Source organism: Poecilia mexicana, unplaced genomic scaffold, assembly GCF_051168715.1.
Source record: "Poecilia mexicana isolate PSO_F unplaced genomic scaffold, ASM5116871v1 scaffold_18, whole genome shotgun sequence".
Lineage (NCBI taxonomy): Eukaryota > Metazoa > Chordata > Actinopteri > Cyprinodontiformes > Poeciliidae > Poecilia > Poecilia mexicana.
The window spans coordinates 9,150,696-9,178,643 of record NW_028263387.1 but is presented as its reverse complement, the minus strand read 5'-3'; the positions used below and the strand labels follow the sequence as shown (position 1 = coordinate 9,178,643).

Genomic DNA, 27,948 nt, shown 5'->3' with positions numbered 1-27,948 from the left:
AATCAATCAGAAGGCAGAACTGGAGCTAAACACCGCCTTCATTTTCTATATCACAATTCAAATCAAATTATCACCCTTTTTTCATAAAATTTGCAGATACTCATTTCTATTAGTCAAAAAAAAAACGCACACACAATTAACATTGTCAATCTGACTAATACAATTTGTGCCACAGATTCATAATATTCTTAATGAGACAACAAATAAAACCAACTTTACTTGTAAGATTATGCTGCTTTTTGCACTGCGGTGTAGCATCCTCTAAACTGCTGTGATGCAGCACCTGAAGCTCCATTGAACACGAGCTGTATGATAAGAAAAATGTTTCTAAAGCTCCAGATATGGAAGTACATATGTGACATCAGGATTTGAATTAAAAATGACTATGAAATTTTAATGTTGTATATTTGTGCTTACTTTTTCAGTGTTAAAATATATCCTGAATATATTTTAAGATAGATACACAACATTCAAATTTCAGAGGCATATTTAATTCAAATCCTGATTGCACATATTTACTTCCATATTCAAATCAATTAAATAAAAATAGTAACCCTAAACCTTGAACTATTTTCTGCTTTTAGACATCACTTCTTCATTTTGGTTAATGACAGAAACACCTCTACCACCTCTTACTTTAACCCTTCCACGTCGTCGTAGGAAACAAAGTTGCAGAATTCATTGTTCCTGTTAGACAGAACTCCTCACATTCTTGCTAAGTTGACAACAAAGGTTGATCTAATTGGTGCATCTAATTGCTGTTTCACAAAAAAAAAGAAAAATCGGTTTAACGTAATAATTAGAAACCAGTGTGTTACTAATTGAAGGGTGCGAATATAAAAGAAAGTAGTGTTTTGAAAACTAAAAAAAAGAAAAGTCACATCCTGTACTAGCGGGGTGTAGCTAGTGACGCCTCTTCAGACCAGGCTCAGTCTGTTGTCGCCCAGCAGGGAGGAAGCATGAACTTCACAGCACTCTGCGCTGCTCTTGGTGAGTTCTAGATGTGTTATTCACTTTACTTTATATGCTTATTTTTACAAGAGGTGAAGGTCTATGAAACAGATCTCTGTCTGTGATGTCAGGTTTCTGTTTCAATGTGTTTTTCTGTTTTATTTGATCCACTAAAAAAGAAGAAGAAGAAGTAAATAGGCCTTTCCAGGTTCTGTTAGGGAGAATCGGCATGCTTTGTTTCATTGTGTTTATTTGTGATGCTATAAGTGAAAACCAATAATGACAGATGTTACTCAACCAGTTGTTTGCCCATCTGTCCTTTTAACGTCTATAATTATCACTGACTCGTGTTGTTTCGGGTTGTGTCATGGCCAGAGTGCACTGAATACATTTAAACCCATTTTCTCGGCTTGGCTCAGTCTGGCCTCGCTCTGCAGCTGCTGTGTGAAGACATTAACACCAGACCACCACAGGTCTCGCCTTATAAACTAGAAATGTCACATCCGTTTTTACATCTACTTACAACACAACCGTCTATGGACTGCGGCATGGACACCGTTACATAGAAAAACGTCTTCGGTTAATCCATTTTGAATTTTATTAAATATTGTTTTGCTTATAATAATTTGAAAATATTACAAATATTAGAATTATATTGCTAAAAACAAACAAAAAAAAAAACTCTATGACCACAATGAAAGCTTGAATTTTCTTTTGAGATATGATGGAGGGATCGAAATGCAGGCGTGAAAATGTAGATTGGCCAAAAATGAAAACGCTTGTATTAAGACAAGGAGACTTTGGAAAACGAAGCTGGTGAAAAGGCAAAAGAAGAACATTTGAAGAACCTACGACCTGGTGACTGAACAGAAACAGCTTTAAAACCTAAACTCAGACTCTCCTTCTTTCTCCTTCAGCTGTTGTGAGAATCCTTCCAAACAGATCTCAGTTCTTTCTGCACGATTCAGTTACGCTGAGCTGTGTGGACAGTGAAAACTCTTCCGACTGGACATTGAAGAGAAACACGGCCAAGAACCAAAAGACAGACTGGGGAAAGAGAAACGGGTCACAGCGTATAATAGATGCTGTTTATCCGTTTGACAGTGGGCGGTACTGGTGTGAGTCTAGAGCCGGAGCGCGCAGCGAGATCATTAATGTTACTGTGACAGGTGGGTGCAGGAAAATGTTTGGTTTGTTTCCATCAATGAGGAGAAGTGATTATGAAACTGGCAGGACCGACCCCTCAGATTCAGCTTTTTATCGATTTTGTGAGTCACAGTCTGAGGCTAGCTTGAGGTAAACATGCACAAAATGTCAGTTATCTCTTTTTTTTCTGTTGACAACATATTCAGGGCACATTACTGAAGTTTTGATCCAACAAAACTATTAACTATATATTTTGATATTTTTAGTAATTTTTTGGTGTTTTTTTTATTTTTTTTGCAGAGGCTTCGATATAAATTAAGCGATACAAATTAATCCAGAATTTCAAGCATTAAAACCAGTTTTTTTTTTCACCTACATATTACCAAATGGGTTTTTATTGTTATTTCAATTTTATGTATGTGTAAAATAGCAGCACTTCTGAAATTTTCATTAAACTTCTGCTGCCATCATGTGTTGATGAATTATATGGCTATATGGATTAGCTATATAAATACACATCAGTAAATTGGCACAAATACTATTTTCATCAGAAAAAAATGTATCTGTAAAATGGCTGTTTTGAGTCTTGATGGAACCTGTAAATGGACTTACGTGTGTCTACTGCTGTGTAGGCCGTAGACACATGTGAACGCTAAAAATAAAATAAAAACACAACTATGTGGGTAGATTTGTTGGGACTTATTATTTTATCCAGAGATAATGTGTCATTTATCCCTGCCTGTCGTCCAGACGGCCCTGTGATCCTGCAGAGTCCTGTCCTTCCTGTAGCCGAGGGGGAAGCAGTGATTCTGCGTTGCATCCATAACCAGGCCTCTTCCTCCTCCAACTTTACGGAGTTTTATAAAAACGGCCTCCTGATCGGAAGCAGCTCAACTGGGAGCTTCACTATCCGAGATGTTTCCGAGTCTGATGAAGGCCTCTACAAATGTAACATTACAGGAGCAGGGGAATCCCCAGAGAGTTGGCTGTCAGTCAGAGGTGGGAAGGAAATATTGTGATGAATTTCAGTAAATTTCTGATGAAGGCTTTGGTGGGTGTCATCCCACTTGTTGGCTTTTTTTTTCTAACCTCCAAACCAAAATGTTATTTTTCCCCCTCACTTGTACGTCGCCGCAGGATGCGAGCTAGACTCCTTTCACTTTCATCCCATGTACGTGTTACTTCCTGTTGTTGCCACCTGCCTCTTGTTTGTCTGTGGGATGCTGCTATGTCTAAGGAGGATTGTCAAAGGTCAGCCCCATTTCTTATAAATCAAGTGACTTTTTAATGCAGAAAAATAAAAAATAAAAAACGGAGATAAGAAAAATATTTTTTTTGCCAAAAAGTACATATGTGGTCTTTTGAGTGCTTGCCAACATGGAGAGAAATCTCCAACCAAGAGAATCAATACCATCCGGTCCTACTGATAAGAAAACAAATGAAACACTGTGTATAATATTTATCCATTCCATCTTACAATAGCTCTAAGTTGATTTAATGAAACGTCTACACTGTAAACCAGCTGCTGTTTAGTTAACACAGATTATTCTGCTCTGTAGCTGAAGTGGATGATGACGTTTCCTACACTGACGTCACCTTCCTACACAAAGAGGCGCCGAAGACAAACTCAGGTAAACAGGCAAACACATGGACTCAAATATGAATAGCAACAGTTCAGGTAGGACACTAGTGTTGGTTAATTTTATATCTTTTTTCAATAAAAGTTGTGTTTTGTTCTAACACAACACTTTAATATTCATTTTTTTTAAAAACTGAAATTCTTTAACATGGACTGTTGGATGTTTTTTTGTTAGTTTGCTGACTCTGACTTTCATTTCCTGTGGGTTTTTCTATTTTTTATTTATTTTTTTTAATCAATTTTTGGAGTGCAAAAATTACACTCCAAATTTTTTGTTTCATTTATATTTCAGTGTGTTTCATAGAAAACAAACAGGATGATAAGAGGCCTCCAAAAGTCCTCACTTTCAACGTGCTCGTCTTAATCACACCTGGAAAAACTACAAAATTAAAGATGAATTAAATGCAGATATAACTGCGTACTTGCGGTCACATTTACATTAATTGACATTTTAACTGCATTCAGTGATGCACCACTTACATAGGTGTGGTAATAGATTGACTATAAAAAGGTTAAGTGGAAGATACATACAAACTTGTCCTTGTAAGTTGATGAATAACTGGAATAAAACTTTTATTTGCAGAGACGACTTCAGAGCTAAAGCTGTACTCAACAATCAAACCAGGAAACTGCTGAAAGGAACCCACCTGATGCGATCACAGCCATATTCTTTGTTGGATCTTTATGTGTTTTATGTAGTAAGTATTGTGTGTGTGTGGGGGGGGGGTGGCTAATGTAAAAACAAGTCTTTTGTTTCAAAATTATGTGAAACATTTCTCATTAGCGTTTTGTTTTAAAAATCAGAACGAAACAAGAAATATTTTGACTTAAATCTCACAGAACATTGTGCATTAAGTTATCCTGTCACATTCTGAGTCCACCTTCTTCCCATTCAGACATAATACTTTTTTTTTATTTATCAAAACAATGTACTTCCTGTAACGGAATTTGTTTTTGTCAATGTCAAGTGGGATTTCTACAGCTTATAAGAACATTTGAATGCGGCATTATGTTAAATAAAGATACGTTTTTCTTGAAAAGCAAAATAAAAAGGCATGTTGTTCAATATGTCAATAAGTGTTGACTCTCACCTATCACTGGTAAGTTACTAAGATTGTTACTAAAATCTGAATTTATGTTATTTGGCTCATAGATATACAACAAACAATTGAGCTAAGACTGGAAAAAATTACTCATGAAAGGAAAAATATCCTTGAAGTTACTCTGGAGTTTATGAGTAAGTTAAAAATGTTAACCGCACAGTAAGCAAAATCTCCATCAATGCAATGCACAGCATTAATCTGTACCCAAAAAATAAGCAGCCTCATAACAGTGACTTCTTCTGGACGGGTTTAGAGCAGGGCTCAGTTTTTATTTGTCAACACTTCACAAATGAAGACAATGGTTGTACAAATCTGGGATGTAATACAAAGCAATAATAATATAAATGAAACATATGATGAATTTACATAACAGAAACTCTATCAGAAAATTAATAAGCAAAATGTAGAGTTCTTCCTTGGAATACAAAAAGATTACAAAATGATTTCAAAAAGCGGGCTGGAAAGAATTTATGAACCATAAAATTAAAGAGGCAGAAAACACATTGAAAAATATATAAAATTAACCAACTAGGTCGTCAAGTACGGTTAAAAAAAATAATACTACCGTGACCTATTGGATACTAAAAAATCCCATTAAATATATTTGGACTTTTGTGGCATTATTAAAAGCAGTTGTAAACAACAGCAAGCTTACAATACATATTTTACGGTGACAAAGAATAATGAAAATGGAAAAATGGTAGTTAACTGCTTCAACTATTTTTTGCCATTGTTTGGCCTAAAATCCAGTAGAAAGAATCCTCCACACAGAACTATCTCATTGACTGATAAATGATTATATTGTCAGAAATCCTAGCTCCATCAAATATTTTTAAAGGAAAATAATTTTCCTAATTGCACTGCCAAATAAGAATTGTGGAAGAAATTATATGAGAGTTTCAATAACTGTACAGGTACAGCATTTGATAATAGCCAAGGACATTCTGGAAATGGTGCAACATTTGTATATAAGGTACACATGTGCTACTGGGAGTATCTGGTGTTGGGCTACAAACTGTGGTGGTGTTAGACTGTGCTGATGTGAAACTTAGAGAATCTGACATTGGGTGAGCTTTTGTGCTGGTGCTAGATGGTTCAAATGTCGTACCGGAAGAATCTAGAGTTGGGCTAGAAACTATAGTGGTGGATTGTCCAGATGTGGTACTAGGAGGATATAATGTTGGAATTGAAGGTGTGGTGGTGCTAGACAGTTTATGTGTTGTACTGGAAGCATCTGGCTTTTAGCTATGGTTGTGCTAGACTTTGCAAATGTGATACTTGGAGAATCTGACGTTGGGTGAGCAGGAGTGCTGTTGCTAGACGGTTCAGATGTCGTTCCCAAAGAATCTAGTGGTAGAGCTAGATTGTGCAGATGTAGAACTCAGAGGATATGATGTTGGAGCTGAAGGTGTGGTGGTGATAGATGGTTCAGATATGGTACTGGAAGGATATGATGTTAGGCTTTTATGAGGGGTAGTTTTAAACGGTTTGTGTGTGGTACTGAGAGTATCTGGTGTCAAGGTGTGTCTAGACAGTTCAGGTGTGCTGCTGGATGTACCTGTTGCTGGGGTTTTATGTGTAGTTGTGCTAAACAGTGCAAATGTGGTACTCACAGTATCTGACGTTGGGTGAGCAGGTGTCCTGGTGCTAGATCTAGTAGGAGGATCTGATGTAGGGATAGGAAGTGTGATCATGGTGGAAGATGCAAGTGTGGTACTTGGTGTACCTGTGGCAGTGCTAGACCATACAGATGTGGAACTCGGAGGATACGATGTTGCAGCTGAAGGTGTGGTTGTGCTAGATGGTTCAGATGTCGTACTAGGGGAATCTGGCATTGGGCTAAAAAATGTGCTGGTGCTAGACCATGCTGATGTAGAACTGGGAGCATATGATGTTGGGATTGAAGGAGTGATGGTGCCAGATGGTACAGAAGTCGTACTTGGAGGATATGATATTGGGCTAGAAACTGTGGTGAGTGTAGATGACTCAGATATAGCATGGGTAGTATCTGATGATTGACCAAAAACTGTAGTGGTCATAGATAGTGCTGATGTTGTACCTGGAGGATATGATGTTGGAATTGAAGAAGTGGTGTAGCTTTGAGGATGCAGTGTTGGGCTAGGAACTGTGGTGGTTGAAGATGGTTCAGATGTGGTGTGGGTAGTATCTGAGGATGGGCTAGAATCTGTGGTTGTGCTAGATGGTGCCCACATGGTACTAGAAGGATATGATGTTGGAGTTAAAGGTGTTGTGGTGCTAGAGGGTTCGTGTGTTGTACTGGGAGTATCTGGTGTTGGGCTTTCTGTTGGGATGGTGCTAGAAAAAGCAAATGTTGTACTTGGAGAATCGGACGTTGGGTCAGCAGGTTTGCTGGTACTAGACGGTTCAGATGTTGTACTGGAAGAATCTGGTGTTGGGTTAGAAATTGTAATGGTGGTGGGAGTTGCAGATGTAGTACTAGGAGTATCTGGTGTTGGGCTATAAGCTGTGGTGGTGCTGGCCTGCGCTGATGTGGAACTGGGAGGATACGGTGTTGGAATTGAAGGTGTGGTGGTGCTAGACAGTTTATGTGTTGTACTGGAAGCATCTGGTGTTGGGCTTTTAGCTGTGGTTGTGCTAGACATTGCAAATGTGGTACTTGGAGAATCTGACGTTGGGTGAGCAGATGTCCTGTTGCTAGCCAGTTCAGATGTCGTTCCGAAAGAATCTAGTGTTGAGCTAGAAACTGTGGTAGTGCTAGATTGTGCAGATGTGGAACTCGGAGGATATGATGTTGGAGCTGAAGGTGTGGTGGTGATAGATGGTTCAGATGTGGAACTCGGAGGATATGATGTTGGAGCTGAAGGTGTGGTGGTGATAGATGGTTCAGATATGGTACTGGAAGGATATGATGTTAGGCTTTTATGAGGGGTAGTTTTAGACGGTTTGTGTGTGGTACTGAGAGTATCTGGTGTCAAGGTGTGTCTAGACAGTTCAGGTGTGCTGCTGGATGTACCTGTTGCTGGGGTTTTATGTGTAGTTGTGCTAAACAGTGCAAATGTGGTACTCACAGTATCTGACGTTGGATGAGCAGGTGTCCTGGTGCTAGATCTAGTAGGAGGATCTGATGTAGGGATAGGAAATGTGATCATGGTGGAAGGTGCAAGTGCGGTACTTGGTGTTTCTGCTGTTGGGCTAAAAGCTGTGGCAGTGCTAGACCATACAGATGTGGAACTCGGAGGATACGATATTGCAGCTGAAGGTGTGGTTGTGCTAGATGGTGCGTATGTCATACTGGTAGTATCTGCTGATGGACTAGAAACTGTAATTTTTGTAGATGGTACAAACATGGTACTAGGAGCATGTGATGTTGGAATTGAAGATGTGGCAGTGCTAGACGGTGCAAATGTGGTACTTGGGAAATCTGACGTCTTGTAAGAAGGTTTGCTGCTGCTATATGATTCAGATGTCATACTAAATGGGTCAGGCATTGAGCTAAAAAATGTGCTGGTGCTAGACCGTGCTGATGTGGAACTGGGAGCATATGATGTTGGGATAGAAGGAGTGATGGTGCCAGATGGTACAGAAGTCGTACTTGGGGGATACGATATTGGGCTAGAAACTGTGGTGAGTGTAGATGGCTCAGATATAGTATGGGTAGTATCTGATGATTGACCAAAAACTGTAGTGGTCATAGATAGAGCTGATGTTGTACCTGGAGGATATGATGTTGGAATTGAAGGTGCGGTGGTGACAGGTTGTTCAGATATGGTACTGGAAGAATATGATGTTGGGCTTTTATGTGGGGTTCTTGTGCTAAATAGTGCAAATGTGGTACTTGGAGTATCTGCTGTTGGGCTAACAGCTGTGGCAGTGCTAGACCATGCAGATGTGGAACTCTGAGGATACGATGTTGCAGCTGAAGGTGTGTTTGTGCTAGATGGTGCGTATGTCATACTGGTAGTATCTGCTGATGGACTAGAAACTGTAATTGTGGTAGATGGTACAAACGTGGTACTAGGAGAATATGATGTTGGAGTTAAAGGTGTGGTGGTGCTAGATGGTTCATAGGTTGTAGCGGGAGTATCTGGTGTTGGTTTTTCAGGTGGAGTGGTGCTAGATATAGCAAATGTTGTACTTGGAGAATCGGACGTTGGGTGAGCAGGTTTGCTGGTGCTAGACGGTTCAGATGTAGTACTGGGAGTATCTGTTGTTTGGCTAAAATATGTGGGGGTGCTAGACTGTGCTGATGTGGAACTGGGAGGATACGGTGTTGGAATTGAAGGTTTGGTGGTGCTAGACAGTTTATATGTTGTACTGGGAGCATCTGGTGTTGAGCTTTTAGCTATGGTTGAGCTAGACGGTGCAAATCTTGTACTTGGAGAATCGGACGTTGGATGAGCAGGTTTGCTGGTGCTAGACGGTTCAGATGTTGTACTGGAAGTATGTTGTGTTGGACAATTGCAGCTCTGATCCACAGAATTAAGGTGAGGGTAGTACTGAGCAACAGTTGTTCGGAGAGGACACTCTGATTTAGGAAATAGGTTATATTGCCCTCCAAGTGTCCTTTGTAGCTCTGTTATAGTCTTTGTCTCCAGATATGTCTTGCTATGCTTTTCATTCATTCCCCAGTGAGCACTTGCCAGCCATTGTTTCTGAGACCTACTGTAGCAGCAGAAAGCTGACCAGAGTTTTGAAGGAATATTTATTTTGTTGTTAAGAAATTTTTTTCTGCTGGGATTTGCTCCAGTTATTATGAAGACTTTAGTGTCATTATTGCCATTAATGCAATATTCATTTAGAACACATCTAACACACGTCTCCATTCTGTTCCAGCTTCCCTTGAGAAATGTGGCCTCTTGTGGAACAACGTTGGTCAGGGTCAATGCAGATTTTTTATCAATGTCATTGAGTCCATAAGAGCTGGGCCACAACTGCCCTTTATCAAACCCTTGGTAGTTTACGTAATCTTTTGTTCCAGCCTGGAATCTGTAGGTACGATTTTCCTCCATTTGCATATTGTCAATGTCTTCAAGCTGGAATAAAAGAAGAGTTAAGTTAGAAATATCGTGTGTATCTCTATTGGACAACAGTAAATTAAAGTTAGGTCTTGTTAATCACACAGAAAATAATTTAAATTAAACGGATGGACAAACTAAGCGTAAACTTTTTTTAATCATAGCAAGATGAAGTCTGATGCTCAAATGGTTATTTGATTTGCATGACAGGAGTAAAACAGGACGTTTAAAACAAGCACAATGCAAACGATAATCACACTGATAATGACACTAAAGAGTGGTGTTCTTTGTTTATGTAATGGTGTCTTCAGATTATTAGGTTTTTATCATATATAGTACAGCTTTTCATTTCTGTTGTGGAATTATTTATTGTGGTGTAATAATTGTGGTTTAATGAGGTTAGATTTTCAAGGCTACCCTAAATTTACTTAGGGGCATTAAAAGAGGTTTGAAACCCATGCGTCATTTAATTTAAAATCCCAACCCCTAGAAATCATTGACATGTCTGTTGGTATTTTAAATAATTCTGTACAAAGTCCCTCAAGTGATACGTCATCGACTTGTCAAAGAAAAAAAAAACATACCTGTGGTTCAATCATCCATAAACTCTTTGTTATCGCGGCACTGTGTCCTCTATATTTGGAGGCAGAAAATACTGGAATCTTGTTGACGGTGTCGTAAAGTGTCATAAACGTTCTGCTGTTCTTGAATGTCTGGCAGATGGGTTTGTATCTCCTCTTTTCCAAGATGTTTCCTTTCTCCGTGATCCCTGGGATATCGGGTGGAATTTGATGCAGGAAGAACTCTGAGCAATCTGACAGTGAATTCACCACTTCAGTTTCCACAGGAATCACAGAGGAAAGGACCAGAGCAGCGAGGGTCATCAAGCTTTTCATTGTCAGAAACTCCATCATCAGATGATCTATTGCCATGACAAATAAAAAAATATATACTCAATAGACATAATTAGACTCCTTTCATAATTCCTAGTAAAACTCTCAACTTGCCCTGTTTACAATTCATTCAACTTCAGGCTTGGATTCCAGAGGCTAAGAAGTTTGAAGATTGTTTTAACTGTCCTAGTTGTTTTTTGGACTGAGCTCTTCTAGACAGAGGGCTGAGATGTTGGTTCTGGAGTCTGATGGAGAAGAAACTCTTCCACTTTTTGGGAAATCACTTCCCTGAGGGCTCAGACAATGGATGCCATAAAAACAAGTCTTCTAAAAGCACAAGTGGAAAAAATAAATGTATATATATATATATATATATATATATATATATATATATATATATATATATGGTATATTTTATCTTTGTTGTTTCCTTTCTAAAAAATTTTTATTCAAATGCATCAAATTAAATTTTCCTATTTCTACATGCATTTCAAACAGAATTATTTAACATCAACGTCAGCAGTACGTGTAATAAATTTATTCACAGGTGAATACAGCTACAGATGGTTTCTGAGGGTGGTAAATAAATTACAGACTCTGCAACTATCTAAAGAAAATTCACTGAGTCCCACCACTAGTAATAGTTTGAAGTTTATTCACTTTTAACATTTAATTTTTCTCCATTGGACGTTTTCATCATGTCAGATGCTCTGATCTCAGCTGATTGGATTTTAACACCAATATATCTTTAATGTTTGTTTTTTTTTTCAGACCTTTATTCTCAAAATTATCCACAGTTAATCTTCAGAGCATTTTAGCTACAACTAGATTTTTTTGCTGTAAAAAATCTCACGGCTGCAGATTGTTTTACAGCAGACAGCCGCTCCCCTCTCTTGCAGGTACTGCGTACCCCTGCTGACAGTGCAACATTTTGCAATCATTGCGTCAACTTGAACATGGACCAGACTGCATAATCAGCTTTTTTTTATTACTTTTTGTAAACTGGAAAGTATTAAGTAACTGGAAAAAGTTTTAAGATACTTTTAAAGGTAGGTAACACATGCTCAATATCCATGTTAAATGGTGATAATCACATTATTATTGATAATAACTACTTTAAAGTAACTGCAGCACTGCAAACATAATGAAAACTGAGGAACATCTTACCTCTTCCAAACGACCGAGGTGAACTCGTCTCCTTGTGTGACTCATATGATGGGAAAGAGGAGTTGCACTTAAGAAAGACTCTTGTTTCTCCCTGAGTCATTAGATACCACAGTATTGGTGAGTACCAGTTCCTCTTTTCTGGTTCTATTCTGTGAAATCTAAATCTAAATGCACTTCACTTCAAACTCGCCGAATACAGTTTTGCAGTTTTTGTGTTTTTGCAAACTCAATTAGTCCCATGCTGAAGTTATTCTTAGGCCATGTGAGTTTATCTCCTTTTTTTCTCTCTACAAGGGATGTGTATAATCGATTTTTTTTATTTAGACAGGACGACTATAAAAATTAAAATAAGAAACACTAACAAATGATAGACAACATATCAGTTGTCTTTAATATTGAGGGATAATTTTAAAATATAGAATTTTATTTATTTTTTTAAAGGCCTTTGCGTCAGTACCTAGAAAAAAAAAGCAACGGTGGCGCAGTTTAACAAAAAAGGCCCTGTTGAATGGGAATGTGTTGAATGAAGTTATGGCTGCTAAGCAGATATTCATCAGTAGACATAGATCTCTTCCTTGGAAACACATTTTATCTCAGAAATATGAAAAAACAACTGAAATTTGGATTTAATGGTACAACTGAGACTGAGCTACACGCAGCCCAGGAGGGAATAAACAGCCAGGCCAGCTGTTTGTGAGCATAAAGTTTTTTCTTAGATAACAAAATACTTTCTTTAGAGTGAGTTTTACTCTGTATGCATCTTCAGTTATTAGAAAAAAAATCTTCTGATGTCTTTAGTGCTAAGAAGTTAAACTGCTAAGAGTTTCTGTGGAGAAAGTAATATTGATGTTACTACATGACAAACTAATATAAAGTATTCAGACAACACGTTAATGGGATTAGCATGGTGAAACATGCCTGCACTAGTCAGAGTGACATTTGTCATTGGGCAGAAATTTTGTTTGCTTTATGAATATTTCCAGCCATTTTAATACCATTTGATAAACTAACAGGTCTGTGAGACTCAGACTTCTTGATAGGTGATCCAGTACTTGTTTCATGCAATGCAATGCAAATTTATTACATAAAAATCATTCATAGTGATTCTTGGATTTTTTTTTTTTTTTTTTTACTATTATTATTTAGATTCAGTCTCTTACATTTGAGGTGCATCTACGATGAAAATTGCAGACCTCTGTATTCTTTGGGGTGGGACACTTGGAAAAATTGGACTATTAAATAAATCTGGTTCCTCTTTCGGAAAATAAATGCTTCCTGTTAAATGCTACAGTCCAGTAAAGAAGGAAGTTCTTGCAATTCCTGGAGCAAAACAAAAAATTTACTGGGAAGGCTTTTCAAAAAGTGACAGAGCTGTCATATGTATTTATGAGAAATGCACAAATCTGATATCAAAATTCTATTTACCATTTTTTTGTTTGTTTTGAGACATTCTTAAACCTAAAAGGTGTTTGAGCCAGTTAGATGCACATCATCAAACTGACTCACAAAAGTGAGAGTTGTATAGAATAAAGGAGATGGATGTATAAGATGCTCTCAAACAGAGTTAAAACCTCAACATGAGCTCATAGCAAAGTAATAATACATTGAATATGTTCTGGTGAAGCTTCATGCCACTTATTGCTTTTGTGCTTCAGATTGTCATTATTGTTAAGGGAAAAAAACACTCAAACCTCACAATTTTGTATTCTCATTAAGTCACCAGTGGCATTTGATATCGACAGCTTTTAGCCATTAATCACCTTTCAACCATTTTTACATCTTGCTCAGATTATTTTTCATGTTTTTTTTAAACGGCACTTTAAAAAAACCTTCTCAAAAAATAGTAAAAAAAATACCAAGTCTGATGCTTTTTTTCCCAGCTTTAATGTTACAGAGTTTCTCAAAAGTATGTAAGTTTCCATTTATTATCAATTTGACTGTTAAAAATATATGAACTCATTTCATAGTTACAGAATACCAAACAGAAACAGCTGTCCCAGACAGAATGAAATCTCTAAAACATTTTTTTAAATGCACACAATACAGATCACAGCTCTTTAAACATTAATCTGATTCACTTTAAAGCCATAAATGTGTCACGTTTCCCCAAACCACTAAAGTGATTCAGCGTTTCTCAGGTGTGACGCCAGGGGGAGCTGTGGGTGCATGTTTTAAAGTTGTTTTCACAGAGAGCTGTATTTGAAAACCTGAGGCAAAGAAATGAAGTTACACATGTTCTTACAAGTCTATGAACATTCATAAAAATAGGCGTACTCTATCACAGTAAAAATAGTTTTAAAAAATTTTAAAAACTCAAATTTACATATCTTAATAGAGCACATATCACAATAAAATCTATTAATACTTAAAAAAAATTTCAAATCAAAGATCGTATTCAATAGGACCTTTGAGCTGCAAAAAGTAGTGAATAACAGTAGAAGGTATTTACATTACATTCACAGAAAATATGCTTTACTCGTATTGAGAATAATAAAAGCATCTTTGGAGATAAAGTGTCATCAGATATGTAGACAATATTTAACAAAGTCTCCTTTCGAACACTGTTATAATTTATAGTTAAAACTTACAAAATGTGGTTCCTTTAACATTCACTGCACTGTTTTATCAGTTGTAAACAGTTGTAGTAAACCAAAATTCTCACTAAGCAGTCAAAGATGAAATACTCTGAACCACCCACGACAAGCAGTGTTAAAAAAAATATACATTTATCAATAATAAAAAAAAATGGCTACATAAACAGGATCAGCTCCTGAGATTTAGCATGTTCCTTAAAAGCCGTTACTGCAGCACCAGAAAACGGTTGGCAGCATTTATTTCCTAATGCCAGAACTGCACCCATTTGTCATCATAATAATTATGACTGGCATCACATAAACACCATTTGCTTCTAAACTGTTTCTGAGCAAAACTAGATCTTTGAAGGCAGAAGACATATGAGAATATGTAGGAAAATATGTAAATGGATTGACAACCTGAAGTTTAAAAATTAATAGCTCCCAACATGGACGGAATGGAAAAGTGATTCATTGTAATAAAAAAAAACATACGTTAAAAGATAAACAAAGAGGAGAAAATAATAAGTTTTAAAAGACGGCAAATTCAACTTTGGTCTTAGAGCTATACTGTCCAGATGTGCTTTTTAAACAGAGGGTTCCTGATGTCAGTTCAGGTATCTGCCGTAATGTAAGATACTGACTAGCTAAGCGACTTCAGAGAACCCTACTTTGAAAGAAAACCTTGAAGTACCATTTTGGAACTGGTCTGTCCTATTTCTTATATCGTGACCTTATGCTCACCATATGCATTAATGCTATATCCGTACCAAGTATTATGTTGATTTCATGTAAATTTGTCTCAGTATCCCACGCTAACGGATCAGAGACTCTGACTCTTCAGTTAGATCTGCCAGAACGCTAAAGGGGTTAGCCATGGTGTACCGGCGGGGAGACCTGGCAACACCAGGACGAGAACTGGAAAAACTCACAGAGCGGGGAATTTTCATTTCCTTTGAAGTGGAAGCTGAGGAAGAACTGGAGGAGGCAGAAACGTTGTTTGAGAAAAGATCAGGAGTGCTTTTGGGTCGGTCCTTCCTAGAAGGAGCAGGGAGCCGGGCTGGGCCTGAACCAGCCAGTTTGGGGTCTTTCGCCTTCGACACGTGGCCTGGTTTTGGATTGTGTCTTGCCGATGTGGCTGCTGGTGGTGTGTTGCTATGGTCAAGGGTTTGGGTAACTTGGTGAGAGACATTAAGTGAGGATGAGGAGCTCGTTGTAGGTTGGTTTTGCTGTTGAGCAGCACTGTATTTGGATTTAAGTTCTTCTACTTCTGCTTTTTGTTTGGCGATGATCTCATCTTTTTCAGAAATGTGTGACTTCAGCCCTTGTAGCCCTTTGATTTCTCCTTGCAGGCGTTCGATTTCTTTTTGTAGCCCTTTGATTTCTCCTTGTAACTGAGTATTGGTGGCATTTTGCGTACTGGGACTGGACACCTGTATTGATTGAAGGGATTTCTGCCTGCAACCTGTGAGTAAAGGGGAAAAAAAGGAAAACAGGTAAAACTATTAAGTTAAAGAGAAAACCTCATTGATGGCTGCAACCAACCACTTTGGCCTTTCATATTAAAACATTGCACTTTTACTCCTATAATTTGCTGCCTGTTTCACTAGGTTTTTCTTCTCAAGTACTATTTTTGCTGAATTCTACAATTCTTAAGATACTTCAGGTATTTCATTGCTATATTCTATAAATCTCCTTCTCTATATATGTCAGTGAAACGGTAGTCTTACTGTGGGTGCACTGTTCTAAAAACTTAAATCTAAAAAATGAATTTTGACTATTCTGGATGGTAATTTAAGATAATTAGAGACATCTTAATTGACTAATGTGTCTAGTCATAAACCTTTCATGACTTTAATAGTAAAAGGTCATTATCTAAAGTGGGTCCGTCCAATATATATGTAAATGAGAGATCTATGCGTCTCTACAAGCAGTATCGGACATGCTAAGTACTTCCATTAGCCAAGATTTCCAACAATTCCAGTGTGGATTTTTTTTGTACGATAACTTACACAAGTTAAAGGGATATTCAGTCTTCAAAAGTCATTGCATGTCTACAAAAACTCATACGTTAGAAGTAATTGTGTTAAAGTAAGCATTAAAATTACTGATTCCATATCTAAACAGGAGCTGCTGCAGAAAGTTTCCGTCTGCTCTGGTAGAGGTGGGAAAAAGTTACAGACTTACTTGAGCGTCCATATTTCTTCCACAGAAAATAAGCGACCGCACATAACCCGAGTGCAGCTGTGGTTCCCATGACGCTCCACCCGATGCTGCTGGTGCAGGACATCATGCAGTCATCTGAAATAATAGGAAATCAATTATGGCAGGTGATAAAAGTATCTTCAAAGGCTTTTCGCTTAAACAAGACAGAAAAAAAAATACCATTGAAGACTGATGACTTTACTGAGTGCTTCATGTTACAAGATTAAACAAAAAGCATCAGGTCTAATGCTTTGTGAAGCCTGAGATGTGAGGAACAACCAAGCGAAAACTGCAACCTTGATTCTCATACACGTCTGAATTAGTTTATGTTCCATTTAAATTTCACAAACGAACAGCTACATTTTGTTTATCATGCAAAATAAAATATAAATATTTAGGCTTACTGTGATAATTACTGACTTTATGGTCTAATTTAGTGACTCAGAAAACACTGATTGTTCCTGGACCAAATTAAGTCTTGATCAGTTGAGAATTGATGAGAAATGACGTGAAGACAAATCTAGACTCCAGAACAACATGATGTGTCAACGTGTTGGGTCTCAGTTTGACACAATTGATTAACAAAATAGAACAAAGCACACAGTCTAATAAAATATGTTGACGAAAACATAAGCAGACAGCTTTAAACGCAACCATATAATCCCTAAGTTATCAGATTTAAACATATCCAAATACATTCAAACGTCTAAACAGGGTAGTTATATTAAAATTGATAAAGTTCTGATTTTCTTGAACCATTATCAACAAAACTCTTCATAAGCTTAACTGCATGACTTATGATTTTTTTTAACAGTAAAGGCAATTATTATTGGCCATTTTTTCCTTAGAGGATGTTTATACCACTTCTTAGTGGTATAAACCCCATAATATGTCAAATTGGTTCAAATACAAATATATTAAAACTCGTGTGCGTATCAAACCGTCTTTGTCAGAATTGTTAAGGGTTTTCCCCTAATTAACACCACCAGCTTGTGAATATACATTCAACACATTACTGTACCTGGAATATAAATATGAGCATCTCGTCTCTTCAACAGCGGCTGGTGAACCTGGCAGGTCACTCTGAGATGAAACAATAAAAGTGTTAAGTTTTACTTTTTATTCAACAAATTAAAGAAAAACATCAACATGCAAGTAACATCCCAACAGGCTTTTTGTGTAAAACAAACAATCCCTGTTGGTTGAGGTGAAGAAAGTTGTACCCATTGGTGACGATCTGCAACGACGCTCTCCGTTTAACATTAAAACATCCAGCTGAGTCCGGATCAATCCGTGGATCTTCGGCTTCAATCTCTTTGCCTTTCTCGTCGTGGAACGTTATCTCCGGCTCTGGGAACCAGCGCTCGGCGCTGCACTCCAGTGTCAATCCCCCGTTGGCACCAGAGGGAACAAAGGTGAGCTTTGGCTCAGACGCAGCACCTGACAAAAAAAAAAAAAAAGATGAACTTATAATAAAGAAAACCCTGAAGAAAGTAAATCGTTTAAACCATATGTGATTTTTGTAGGCGCGCCATACTGTGTGAATTTTGCGAAAGATCTAAATGACATATGGCACAGGTACAATTTACAAGAGTGATAAGAAACTTTTCTTGTGGCTGAAAACAGCTTCAGGAAACATGACAAGAACAGTCTCACGTTCTGACGAGGCCTTCTTCCTTCCTACAGTCATCCATTTACAGAACAAAGAGTGACTTCGAAGATTGATTTCACGACTGTGTGTTGCCTGACTGAACAGGTAATTCCCCTGCTGAAACTGAAACTTGTTATCCTAATACAGATTTCAGTACCGGTTTCAAATGCAGGCCAGTTGAAATATTGTAGCCTACTCAGTATTAGACACGAGCCGTCATCTGCCGTTGTGATGACAACTGAATTTAAACACATTGTTTGCTTTAGTAGTAAGTATCTAAAGATGCATTTTTAAAGTAAACCATGTATGATCACCAAAGCAGTCCCCACGCTGGCCTCATAATGTCTTATCTGGCTGAAGGCCTGGCAAAGGTTTTATACCGATTTCACTTTTTCCCGTCTTCTGATGATACAGCCACAAATATCACTATATTTTTGTTAGCATTTTATTTGACAAACTAGTTCTGGTTTTACACAAGTCATCATCTTTTTACATTTAGAGAATCCCTTTTCTGGCTTTCCTTTTTGTAAAACAGCTTAAACTAAGTCATGCTGGATTGAGAACATTAACTTTAAGTCTTGCCACTGCATTGGCTACAAGTCTGGGATTTGGCTGGGTATTTATAACGCATAAATAAGATTTTATTTAAAAACTAGAGTCTAGTTTAGAGGCTAGAGTCCCCAAAAGGCAGATTCAGGTCAAAATGCAGTTATCCTAAAACTGGTTGTGAGATTCAGACTGATTTTTTCTTTCTTTTTGGTTTGTTTTATGTGTGTATCTTTGTCACATTTTTTTGTTTGTTCTTTACCTTTTGCATCAGAGGGTTTACATTAGATGTAATCTACCTCAAGACCCTGTGATTCAAACTTCCTGCTTCTACAGAGAAAATCTGGAGAACTGTCAAGCAGGAAACTATAAATATGGTTCGAATTATACCGCAGCTCATCTAGGTTAAAAAAAAAAGAAAGAAAAGAAAACCTCAGAGGATATCCTGGATTGCACTCACACTCAGTTTCTCAGACTCCTACATGTTTCTTCTTCCTTCCTATAGTCTTGCTAAACGCTGTGGATGTCGTTCAGCTAGTAGATCAATCTCCACTCCGTCCTCAAATCTGTTGCCGCCCTGGTTAGAGCTCCATTCCTTTTACCATCAACTCTGACCAAGTTCACCACACCAACATGTTGCTGCCTGCCACCATGTGTCACAGTGGGTGATGTGTCCACAGAGGTTATGTTAGTGTTAGTTTTGCACCACACATGGTATTTTGAATGAGTGCCTTTGACTTTGGTTTCTCCTGACAAGTTCACCTTCTCCCACATGTCTACTGTATCCTCTACGTGGGTGGTGGCGTTCCTTAAGCTAATTTTCTCTTTCCTCTTTTCAAAGTTTGTGAAATGAAAACTTATAGTCACCCCGTCTGTCAACAGGTTCTCCAACAGGAAGTGTGGATCTCGGCGGGGCCACAAGGCTGCTTCTCTGATTTAGCCTTTCCTTTCCAATATGAAACAGGCCCCAATTTCCTTCATTTTGGGAGATCAGTGATCGGCCGATTCTTATATGCGAGGCCAATCTTAACTACTTCAGGGCAAAAGTCTAAAAATCAGCCACTGTGCTCTTTTGCTCTGCTGTAAGAGAGGTAACAGTCCCACCAGGTCATGTCTGCACATTTGCAGTAATAACCGTCACCTCATTGTTGTCAACTTAGGAAATTTCTTGCTATTTAACAACATTTCAGACAAAAGAAAAAAAATCAGTATGAGCCAAAAATAGGAATCAGCAGGCCAGGCTTTTTAAAGATCGGAGATCGGCCAGAAAACTGCAATCGGTGCAGCCCTACTTTCCAATGTTGTCAAGCTTAAAGTTGTACTTGTGTCACTTGATTGAAGACAACTTCAAAGTTTAAGATATTTTTAACTACTTTATAGAATTGGATTTCTTTGATTTGTAAAGTACCTCGAGACAAAATATACAGTGAAGCTGAAGCTACTCTACACAAATACATTAGATTGAGCTGAACTTCCTCTTAACTTGTGAGTTCCTGATTCCTTGAACGTCACAGTAGCTACCTCACTTTGTGTTGGCGTAAAAATAATAAACAGGCTGTAAATGATTATTTTTGAAGATTGAAAAGGCACAGAACCAGATTAGCAATGAAGAGTGTCAGGATATACATTGTCAAGATTCGCCCAGCAGCCACAGAGATGACCTACCCACAATGAGGTCCAGCGCTGCTTCAACCTGCCGCTGCTTCCCCACCATGGTCCTGCACAGGTATCGGCCCCCATCGGACAGCCGCAGCTTGGAGATGACCTGAGAGATGTTGCCGTGCTTCACTTCCTCCAGTAAGAGCTTGGTCCTGCTGACGAAGGCTGAGTTCTTCTCCTCCACTGTCTCGCTGCCATGGCGGAACAGGAGGGTGATGTTGGGGGACATCTCAGCCTTGGACCACTCCACGGTGAGGAGGTCGCTTGTTCGGTTGGTTCGGCAGGGCAGGGTGACCGTCTCATTCTCGAGAGCAACTATTGTCTTGGGAGTGACGTCTGCCGACACTGGTATCGAGAGGGAAGAAGAGGAAGAAGAAGAGGAAGCAGCGACATTAATAAATTGTGTAACATTATTTGACTTTCAATGGTCATTTACTTCGTCAGCCTTGAGCATGAAGAACATTCCAGAAGTGCTCGCCTCTTCCGCTAGAATAAAAGTTAAGCGGCTGTTCATACATGAAGTTACAACTACAAATGTATTTAAAGCAGATTTAATTCGTTCTGTATGTGTAGTTATACGTTTCTACTCGAAGAATTAGCTGAGTTGGTCGAATTTAGCTGCAATAAAAAGGCAGGAAACCACGGCATGACGTAACGTAAAAAAAACAACTCGATTTTATTAAGTTCAACTTGGACCGCGTTGATTTGCGACACGCAAACAAGAAAAAAAGCCACAAACGACATGCTATGTCGGGTAAATAAATCGCAGTTACAGGTTAACCAGGCCATACCTGTGGAGCAGCACAGGGCAAAGACGACGACAGAGAGGACGACGACATGAGCGGCGGAGAAACGGAGAAATGCTCTGCTGTCCGTCCAGCAGGTCCTTGAAATGACCAGAGGCCGTCTATAAGCTCGGCGAACTTGGACCATTTTTATTCCAGGAGCACAACTCGAGGTACTGGGTTCGAGAGCCTGTCGATCCAGTTTCGCTTTGAAAGGGGGAGGGAAGAAAGGGACACTTCCTGCTTAACAACTTTTTTTTGTTATTGTAAATTATTTTTATAATTATATTTATTATGATGATTATTATTATAGTTTTTGTTCTAAGTTTAAATTAATACATCTTTTAAAATGTCTAAGTCATTTACAGCACAGCCAGCATTGCTGTGCAGAAAGTTTAATAGCTAGAAATGTTTTCACAGCTCAGTAAATCAGCGCTGTGACTAACAAGGATATTATTTAAACTTTAAGATTTTATGTGTAGTTTGCTGTTTTTTCTTCTTCTTTTTAAATTACTAAACACAAAGCTCATGTCATTCAGTTGTGATGGTGGACAGAAAGCAGAGAAGAGGGAGAAAATACTACAAAATATCAAACCAAAATAAAATGTCTTGTTTTAGAGGCAGGCTGCTTGTTTCAAAAGACTCACCAAACCTTAGATGTTTTTTTAAGCAATCCAGAGAAATGCAAAACAATCTACAAATACTTTTATCTTATCAAGTTGTGTGTCACTCACTAGACTGATAACAGTACACAGACAACCATTTGCTCTTTAAATAAATCATGTCCAACTTATCAGATGACTGGCTTTGGCACAGTTAGCAGCGCCGTAGCTTTGCATCAGGATACCGGCCTGCAGTCATTTAGGGGTTTTTTTGTCTCTCTAATTTGACCCTTAGAGAATGTGTGTGCATGGTTGCTTGTCCTGTGTCTGTCGGTGTTGCCCTGTGATGGACAGATGAATGACCTGTCCAGAGCATACCTTGCCTCTCGCCCAATAACCGAGATAGGCACCATCTCCCTCACAAACCTGCAAAGACAACTGGGAGCAGACAACAGATGGATGAAAGCAAGGAGTAATCTTACTCCCAGTCTAGTGAACAAAACATTCAATAAATACCAGCCAAACGCACATAGACTTAAACGCCCAGAGAAGTAAAACCCAAGAATTCAAGTTAAATCAAGACAATACTTTATTGTAAATACATCTAAAACTTGTTTTGTTGCTCCAACATAGAAATGCATTACAAAACTTGACACAGAACGTATATCAGACTAAATAACAAAATAAAAAGGTAAGAGGTAAAAACAATTCCTCATGAACACAAGAACACATAGATCAAGGAATAGATGTAACAGTAAAATGTTGAAGTAACTCTTAAAAAGTTGCGTCCTTTGTAAAAAAAAAAAAAAAAAAAAAAAAAGTACACAGCTTTCGTGTACCTTCTTGACAATATGGTTGACACAATCGTACCAGAGGTAATTAAGATCAGAGGTCGTGATGGATGATCCCTAAACACATAAAACTGTTTACTATCCTGACTGAGTCATGATGCGACATGCAGTCGTTGGTGTAGAAAGAGCATGAGAGAAGAGACCACTTGTGTTTTGTAAAATAAAAAGTCAAGGATCTATTTGCAAATAGATGACATGACACCCAACCTCAGGAGTTTGGCACACAGCTTCATTGGGACGATGTTAAAAGCAAAGCTAAAAATTAATAAATAGCACCAGTGTATATGTAGCTTTCCCTTTGAAATACTGAGGGATGTTATGAGTGCCTGGGAAGGCAGCACCATTTACAGACCCATTTACCCTCGATGCCAAATAACATAGTGCGTAGAGCTGGCAACAAGTTTCTTCCATAATGACAGAAGTTAAAGCAAATGGTCTGTACTCATTCAAGAAACATTAAGATGAATTGAATCAATCCTATATAAAATACCTGAGAAAAAATTTCTACCATAATTCCTAGCTTGTTTTAGGCATAATGGTTTTTCTCCCAACTTGCTGACTGAAACTGGACCTTGCCATGAGTGCCGTAGTCTCCATGGGCCTCATGTACAAAGCGTGCATAAGCACAAAAAATTTGCCGCGCCATATTTTACGCACAAAGACAGCATGTATAAAAATGAACCTTGTCAGGAGTGAAAATGTGTGGCAGCCACACAAACTTTTTCTGTAAACAATATCAAACTACAAAATGTCAAAACTCACCTAAATACACAGAAATCTGACTATACTCAGTGTAGTCAAGAAGCATCAAACTCAATGTTTTTTTCATGATTTTAATATTTCATTGTTTAAACGTAAACGACGAGACTGAACCACATTTATCCTCAGACAACAGCATGGTACGCACACAAAATAAAGAAAATAAAAATAGAAGGTTGTAAAAACCTCACTCAAATGTAAACAATACATTTCCTCAGTTTCTGTCTCATAAAGATGCAACGCATCGGTCTGGTAATTTCATTTTCACTGGAAAAAAAAAGGTGGGCGTTTGGAACAGCAGATTAACTCCAAATAGTTCAGGTTTGATTATTTTTAAGGTGATTAAGGTGTGCATATTTAAATGCACACCTTAATCACACATATAAATAGCTGTGCAAAGGTGAAGCCGCGTAATTGTGGAGCCCTTTGGCTCTGATGGAGAACATCCCCCAATGGAAGGATTCAGAGGAAGCGTTTGATCAGAGATCATATTGATCTGCTGGGAAATGTTAATGACGGTTTACTAGCGTCCAGATTGTCCAGACTGATCATCCTGGAGCTCTGAGCAAAACTTAAAGAAGTAGCCGTGTGGTACCGGTACCGGTCCAGCTGCAGTCATCCTTCAGTGGAGCCGTCAGCTTTGTGAATGCGTCTTTATAGACAGAAGGCATTTCTTTTCTGTAAATGTACAACTTATGCGCACGATTCTATTATTTAGAATAAACGTCCACATTCCCCACTCAAAGGACTCTCCGACTCTCTGTCTGGCCGGCTGAAAGCACTACTGTTCTAACAGGCATTTGCACCATCTCTTTATTTATTTATTTATTTATTTTGTGTCAGGCGACCTTATGTGCCCTGAAAGCACATTTTAAATAAAATATATAGTTATTATTATTATTATAAATACTGATACTGCTACAAACAAGGATGTTGCCATGGTTATTGCTTCAAGTGGTGGCAGACTTCCAGGTATTTATACTAATTTACATATGTATTTGTGGGTGGCTACAGGGCCGACCAGCAGCTGCGCTCTATTTCCCGCAAATTAGGATTTATAAAGGAAAGGCGCGCAGCCACGTGCGCATGACTTTATACGTCTGGATTTTTTTTGTGCGCCACACTTTTCTAAATTTGTCTGTTTTGGTATGAAAACTGCGCACTCTTCTATACATGAGGCCCCAGAGATGTTCTAAGAAGGATGTGCACTTTTCAGACTGGAACCTGACTATTAGAAAACTGGAGAGGAATCCCTGAACACAAGTCTCTGAATCCTTAGTTTTCGATTACACCTTTGTAGTCTTGTGTCCTGTCCTTTCTAGCTCTGTCACGATAAATTTTGCTAGAAAATACATTTTCCCAGAAGTTATTGCGATAAACTTTAACATTGTTGTTTTGAGACCATTTTTGTGTACCGTATTAAGAATGGCATAACAATGCAAGTTTGTGACAGGGTTAGTCTTTTCCACATTTTAGTCCTTGTGGCTTTCTGGTTTATCCAACAGTGACTCTTTTATCACTTGGCTGGAGTGAGCGTACTTACCGCAAGATTTTTTGTCTACCAGGAAAACAATTGCACATATTATTAACCCTGTCAATAAGAAAGTGATGATCCCTGTAATGGCTGGAATGTTTCCGCAAGACCTCATCCAGTCATCTGAAATGTTAATAGAAAAAACTTTTTATATTATGATGCAAAGCATATCAGAAAAGTTGTTTTTCTTTTTGAACATGTGTAAAAGGAGAAATGCAAAGTAAATACTACTACTTAGTTATTACTCTTTGTTCTGGCTAATTTTTCACCAAATTTAGTTTTTATGTTAATATGGTGTAAACATGGCCGCGATGTTCAGTTAAACGCATGTTTTTACACTATGCGATAAACTCAAACTGGCATTAAAAATTATCAATCATTTATGCAGTGCAAAAAAAAAACAGAAGCTCTTAAAGTACAACCATGAAAGAATGTTTTGGGAGTTTCATTTCAGATCAGTGTAATCTGATATACCTGGAATGTAAATTTCTGTCTTCTTGGTCTGATTGAGCTTTCTCTCATGGACTCTGCAGGTCACTCTGTGGTTAAAAAAAAGACAAAGTGTCAGTTTTACTTTTATTTCAAGATTTGAAAAAAAGAAAGAATTTGTAATTTAAGCACAATGTTTTAATATCTGATTTCCCCCATATACAAGGGGAAATTATTTTGTTGCTTTAGTGCCAGAGTAACTGGAGTGTCGCCTTGCATGGAAAACAAGTGTAGTGGTGTGTTCTCCTTCCCTATTAGTTCCTCACGAAACCCCTAATTATCACATGAATAAATGAAAAGACGGTATGTGGAGGCACAAAAGGTTTGCCATTTACTGCCTACTTTTACTGACTTCATCTCAAACACACATAAACCTATAATTACCTGTTGATGGGAGTCTGAACAACTGCTCTCCTGGTAACAGTAAAACATTCTGTAGAGTTTGCACCTCTTGTGGGTTTTTCTGCTGTAATCTTGTTCCCTTCATCATCATGAAACGTTATGTCAGGCTCTGGGAACCAGCACTCTGCCTTACACTCCAGGGTCACTCCTCCACCAGGAGAGGAGGGAACAACTGTGAGCTTTGGCTCAGGCATGGCACCTGGAATGAGATTCAACCAACCCTTATAGGACTTTTGATAAGTACAAAACATAATCCTACCATGAAGCCAAACATAAGACCAAGACTCACCCACGTTAAGGATGATAATCGCATGAACCTGCCACTGCCTCCCCCTGAAGGTCCTGCAGTGGTATCTGCCTCCATCAGACACCCTCAGGTTGTAAATGATCTGAGAAATGTTGCCGTCCTTCAGTTTGTTCAAAAGAAGGTTTGTCCTGTAGTGGAAGGCCGGATTCTTCATCCCAAACGTCTCACAGCCATCCCGGTACAGTAAGGTGATGTTTTCCTTTAAGCCCTCCTTGGACCACTCCACTGTGGGGAGTTCATCATCGACAGCGATGCGACAGGGCAGGACGACGGTTTCAGTCACATGGGCTGTCATTGTCTGTGGGAAAATATCTGCTGAGGCAGAACCTGCTGGGGAGAATAGCAGTAAAAAAAAACTATGAAAAGAGAAATCCAATGCTGGTTTTTTTTGTTGTTTTTTTTTTTGTTGTTGTTATTATTGTGAAATTAACACAACTGCACTGCTGCCAACAAAGTTTAAGGCATTAATCTCTCATCTGAGGTTCATTTAAACTGCCAACTGAATGGTTTAGAAAGTTTAGCCATGTGTTATCATGGCCTAGTCAAACTCCTGGCAAAAACAAACTGCCAATGAATATAGCATAAGTGGAGAACAATTGTTAAGAGCCAATCCGACCAGAGCACACTTCTATGTGATTTGCTGCTCTGCACTGATTTTGACAAACAGTACATTGCCTTGGAGTTTACATAGAGTAACAAACATTTACAGTACGATCCATTCAGGAAAGTGATTCTTAAATCAGAAAGTTTCTAAAGGCTCTGTTCTATTGACACTTATGAACAGTAATGTAATTAAGGAAAAGGGTTATAGATTAAATCAGCTTTTAATTCAAACCCAAAAGTAGCTGATTTACATTTACAAAAGGTAATAACTGCTAAAATTGCATGAGCTTTCTTGTGAAATGCATCAGAAAGATTTTAGCAACTAGATTTTGGAAACATGCAAAACACTCAATTAGTTCCTCTATACAAGAGCAAATTTGCTTTAGTCTTAAGAAAACAGTCAGGGCTTGCCAGAAAATGAACAGCTATTTTTTTTATTTTTATTTTATTGTTTTTATTTTTAGGTAAAAACAGACAAATCTATTTCGAGCCCAGTAAAGATTTAAAGTCATAACGTTTAACAATCGACGTGTCTTGAACACCTCAACAAGTTTAACTTCTTCGACGCCACAATTTGCTGCAAATAACCCACTTCCTGTTTGCGTTGCGATGTATCACCGTCAGGACTTGTTGTTTTTTTATAACTTGTCGCGCAGTGATAAGCTGAAGTGAACCCTAATGCCTAAGTAAAAAAAAAAAAAAGACCCGCACTATACGTAAATGAACAATATATTGCAGCCAAATGCGCTTGATAAAAAAAAAGGTAAATGTCAATCAGTACCTGACAGTAGTAGCCCAAACAGGAACAGGACGCAGCCTGGGTTTGTGGCCCAGACGCGGATCGACGATCTGCATGTGAACGTCATATCCGAAAACACATTAACTTCACGGAACTTTCACTAAATCCTCTCTGCCCCGATCCGAAAACTTTGTCTGGCCGTTTCTCTGTTAATCGGTGCCCGGTTGCTAAAGTGCTCGCGCTCTCCTGCTTCTTGTTTGTAACCTCCGTCTACGTCCTCACGCGATGATAGACGGAACGTTTTTATAGACGTCAACCTGACATCCTGAAATCTGATAAGTGGGGCG

At 38.3% G+C, this 27,948-nt stretch overlaps 5 protein-coding genes across 7 annotated transcripts; 1 reads left to right on the top strand and 4 right to left on the bottom strand.

The window, feature by feature from the left end:
* Nucleotides 1-454: 454 nt before the first annotated feature.
* On the top strand, nucleotides 455-11,082 carry LOC106905133 (low affinity immunoglobulin gamma Fc region receptor III-like). Of its 2 annotated transcripts, XR_015766050.1 has the most exons (7): nucleotides 455-990; nucleotides 1,869-2,120; nucleotides 2,848-3,096; nucleotides 3,235-3,348; nucleotides 3,657-3,728; nucleotides 4,320-4,434; nucleotides 10,557-11,082. XR_015766050.1 is itself a non-coding variant. In XM_014969755.2 (6 exons), the coding sequence occupies exons 1-6, from the start codon at nucleotides 960-962 to the stop codon at nucleotides 4,370-4,372; spliced, it is 771 nt and encodes a 256-aa protein (XP_014825241.2). In that variant the 5' UTR covers nucleotides 455-959; the 3' UTR covers nucleotides 4,373-4,788. The 2 variants fall into 2 exon arrangements, 1 of the variants encoding a protein (XP_014825241.2); XM_014969755.2 differs by lacking the exon at nucleotides 10,557-11,082 and having other exon boundaries at nucleotides 4,320-4,788.
* Nucleotides 4,617-7,970, bottom strand: LOC106913757 (uncharacterized). Its single transcript, XM_088016009.1, has one exon. It carries the CDS (start codon nucleotides 7,968-7,970, stop codon nucleotides 6,165-6,167), a length of 1,806 nt encoding a protein of 601 aa, XP_087872135.1. The 3' UTR covers nucleotides 4,617-6,164.
* Nucleotides 8,332-10,768, bottom strand: LOC148154010 (endonuclease domain-containing 1 protein-like). Its single transcript, XM_088016008.1, has 4 exons — nucleotides 10,421-10,768; nucleotides 9,197-9,854; nucleotides 8,534-8,592; nucleotides 8,332-8,412 (listed from the first exon to the last, which is right to left on the bottom strand). Exons 1-4 carry the CDS (start codon nucleotides 10,766-10,768, stop codon nucleotides 8,332-8,334), a joined length of 1,146 nt encoding a protein of 381 aa, XP_087872134.1.
* A 2,679-nt stretch (nucleotides 11,083-13,761) lies between the features above and the next one.
* Nucleotides 13,762-21,530, bottom strand: LOC106905137 (butyrophilin subfamily 3 member A2-like). The gene is made up of 6 exons (XM_014969758.2): nucleotides 21,322-21,530; nucleotides 20,537-20,875; nucleotides 17,898-18,114; nucleotides 17,696-17,757; nucleotides 16,657-16,770; nucleotides 13,762-15,934 (listed from the first exon to the last, which is right to left on the bottom strand). Exons 1-6 carry the CDS (start codon nucleotides 21,461-21,463, stop codon nucleotides 15,285-15,287), a joined length of 1,524 nt encoding a protein of 507 aa, XP_014825244.2. The 5' UTR covers nucleotides 21,464-21,530; the 3' UTR covers nucleotides 13,762-15,284.
* A 958-nt stretch (nucleotides 21,531-22,488) lies between these two features.
* On the bottom strand, nucleotides 22,489-27,948 carry LOC106905138 (putative selection and upkeep of intraepithelial T-cells protein 1 homolog). 2 transcript variants are annotated; one of them, XM_014969761.2, is made up of 5 exons: nucleotides 27,644-27,948; nucleotides 26,242-26,586; nucleotides 25,935-26,151; nucleotides 25,536-25,600; nucleotides 22,489-25,184 (listed from the first exon to the last, which is right to left on the bottom strand). In XM_014969761.2, exons 1-5 carry the CDS (start codon nucleotides 27,726-27,728, stop codon nucleotides 25,000-25,002), a joined length of 897 nt encoding a protein of 298 aa, XP_014825247.2. In that variant the 5' UTR covers nucleotides 27,729-27,948; the 3' UTR covers nucleotides 22,489-24,999. The 2 variants fall into 2 exon arrangements, with proteins under 2 accessions (XP_014825247.2, XP_014825245.2); XM_014969759.2 differs by having other exon boundaries at nucleotides 26,242-26,589; nucleotides 27,644-27,947.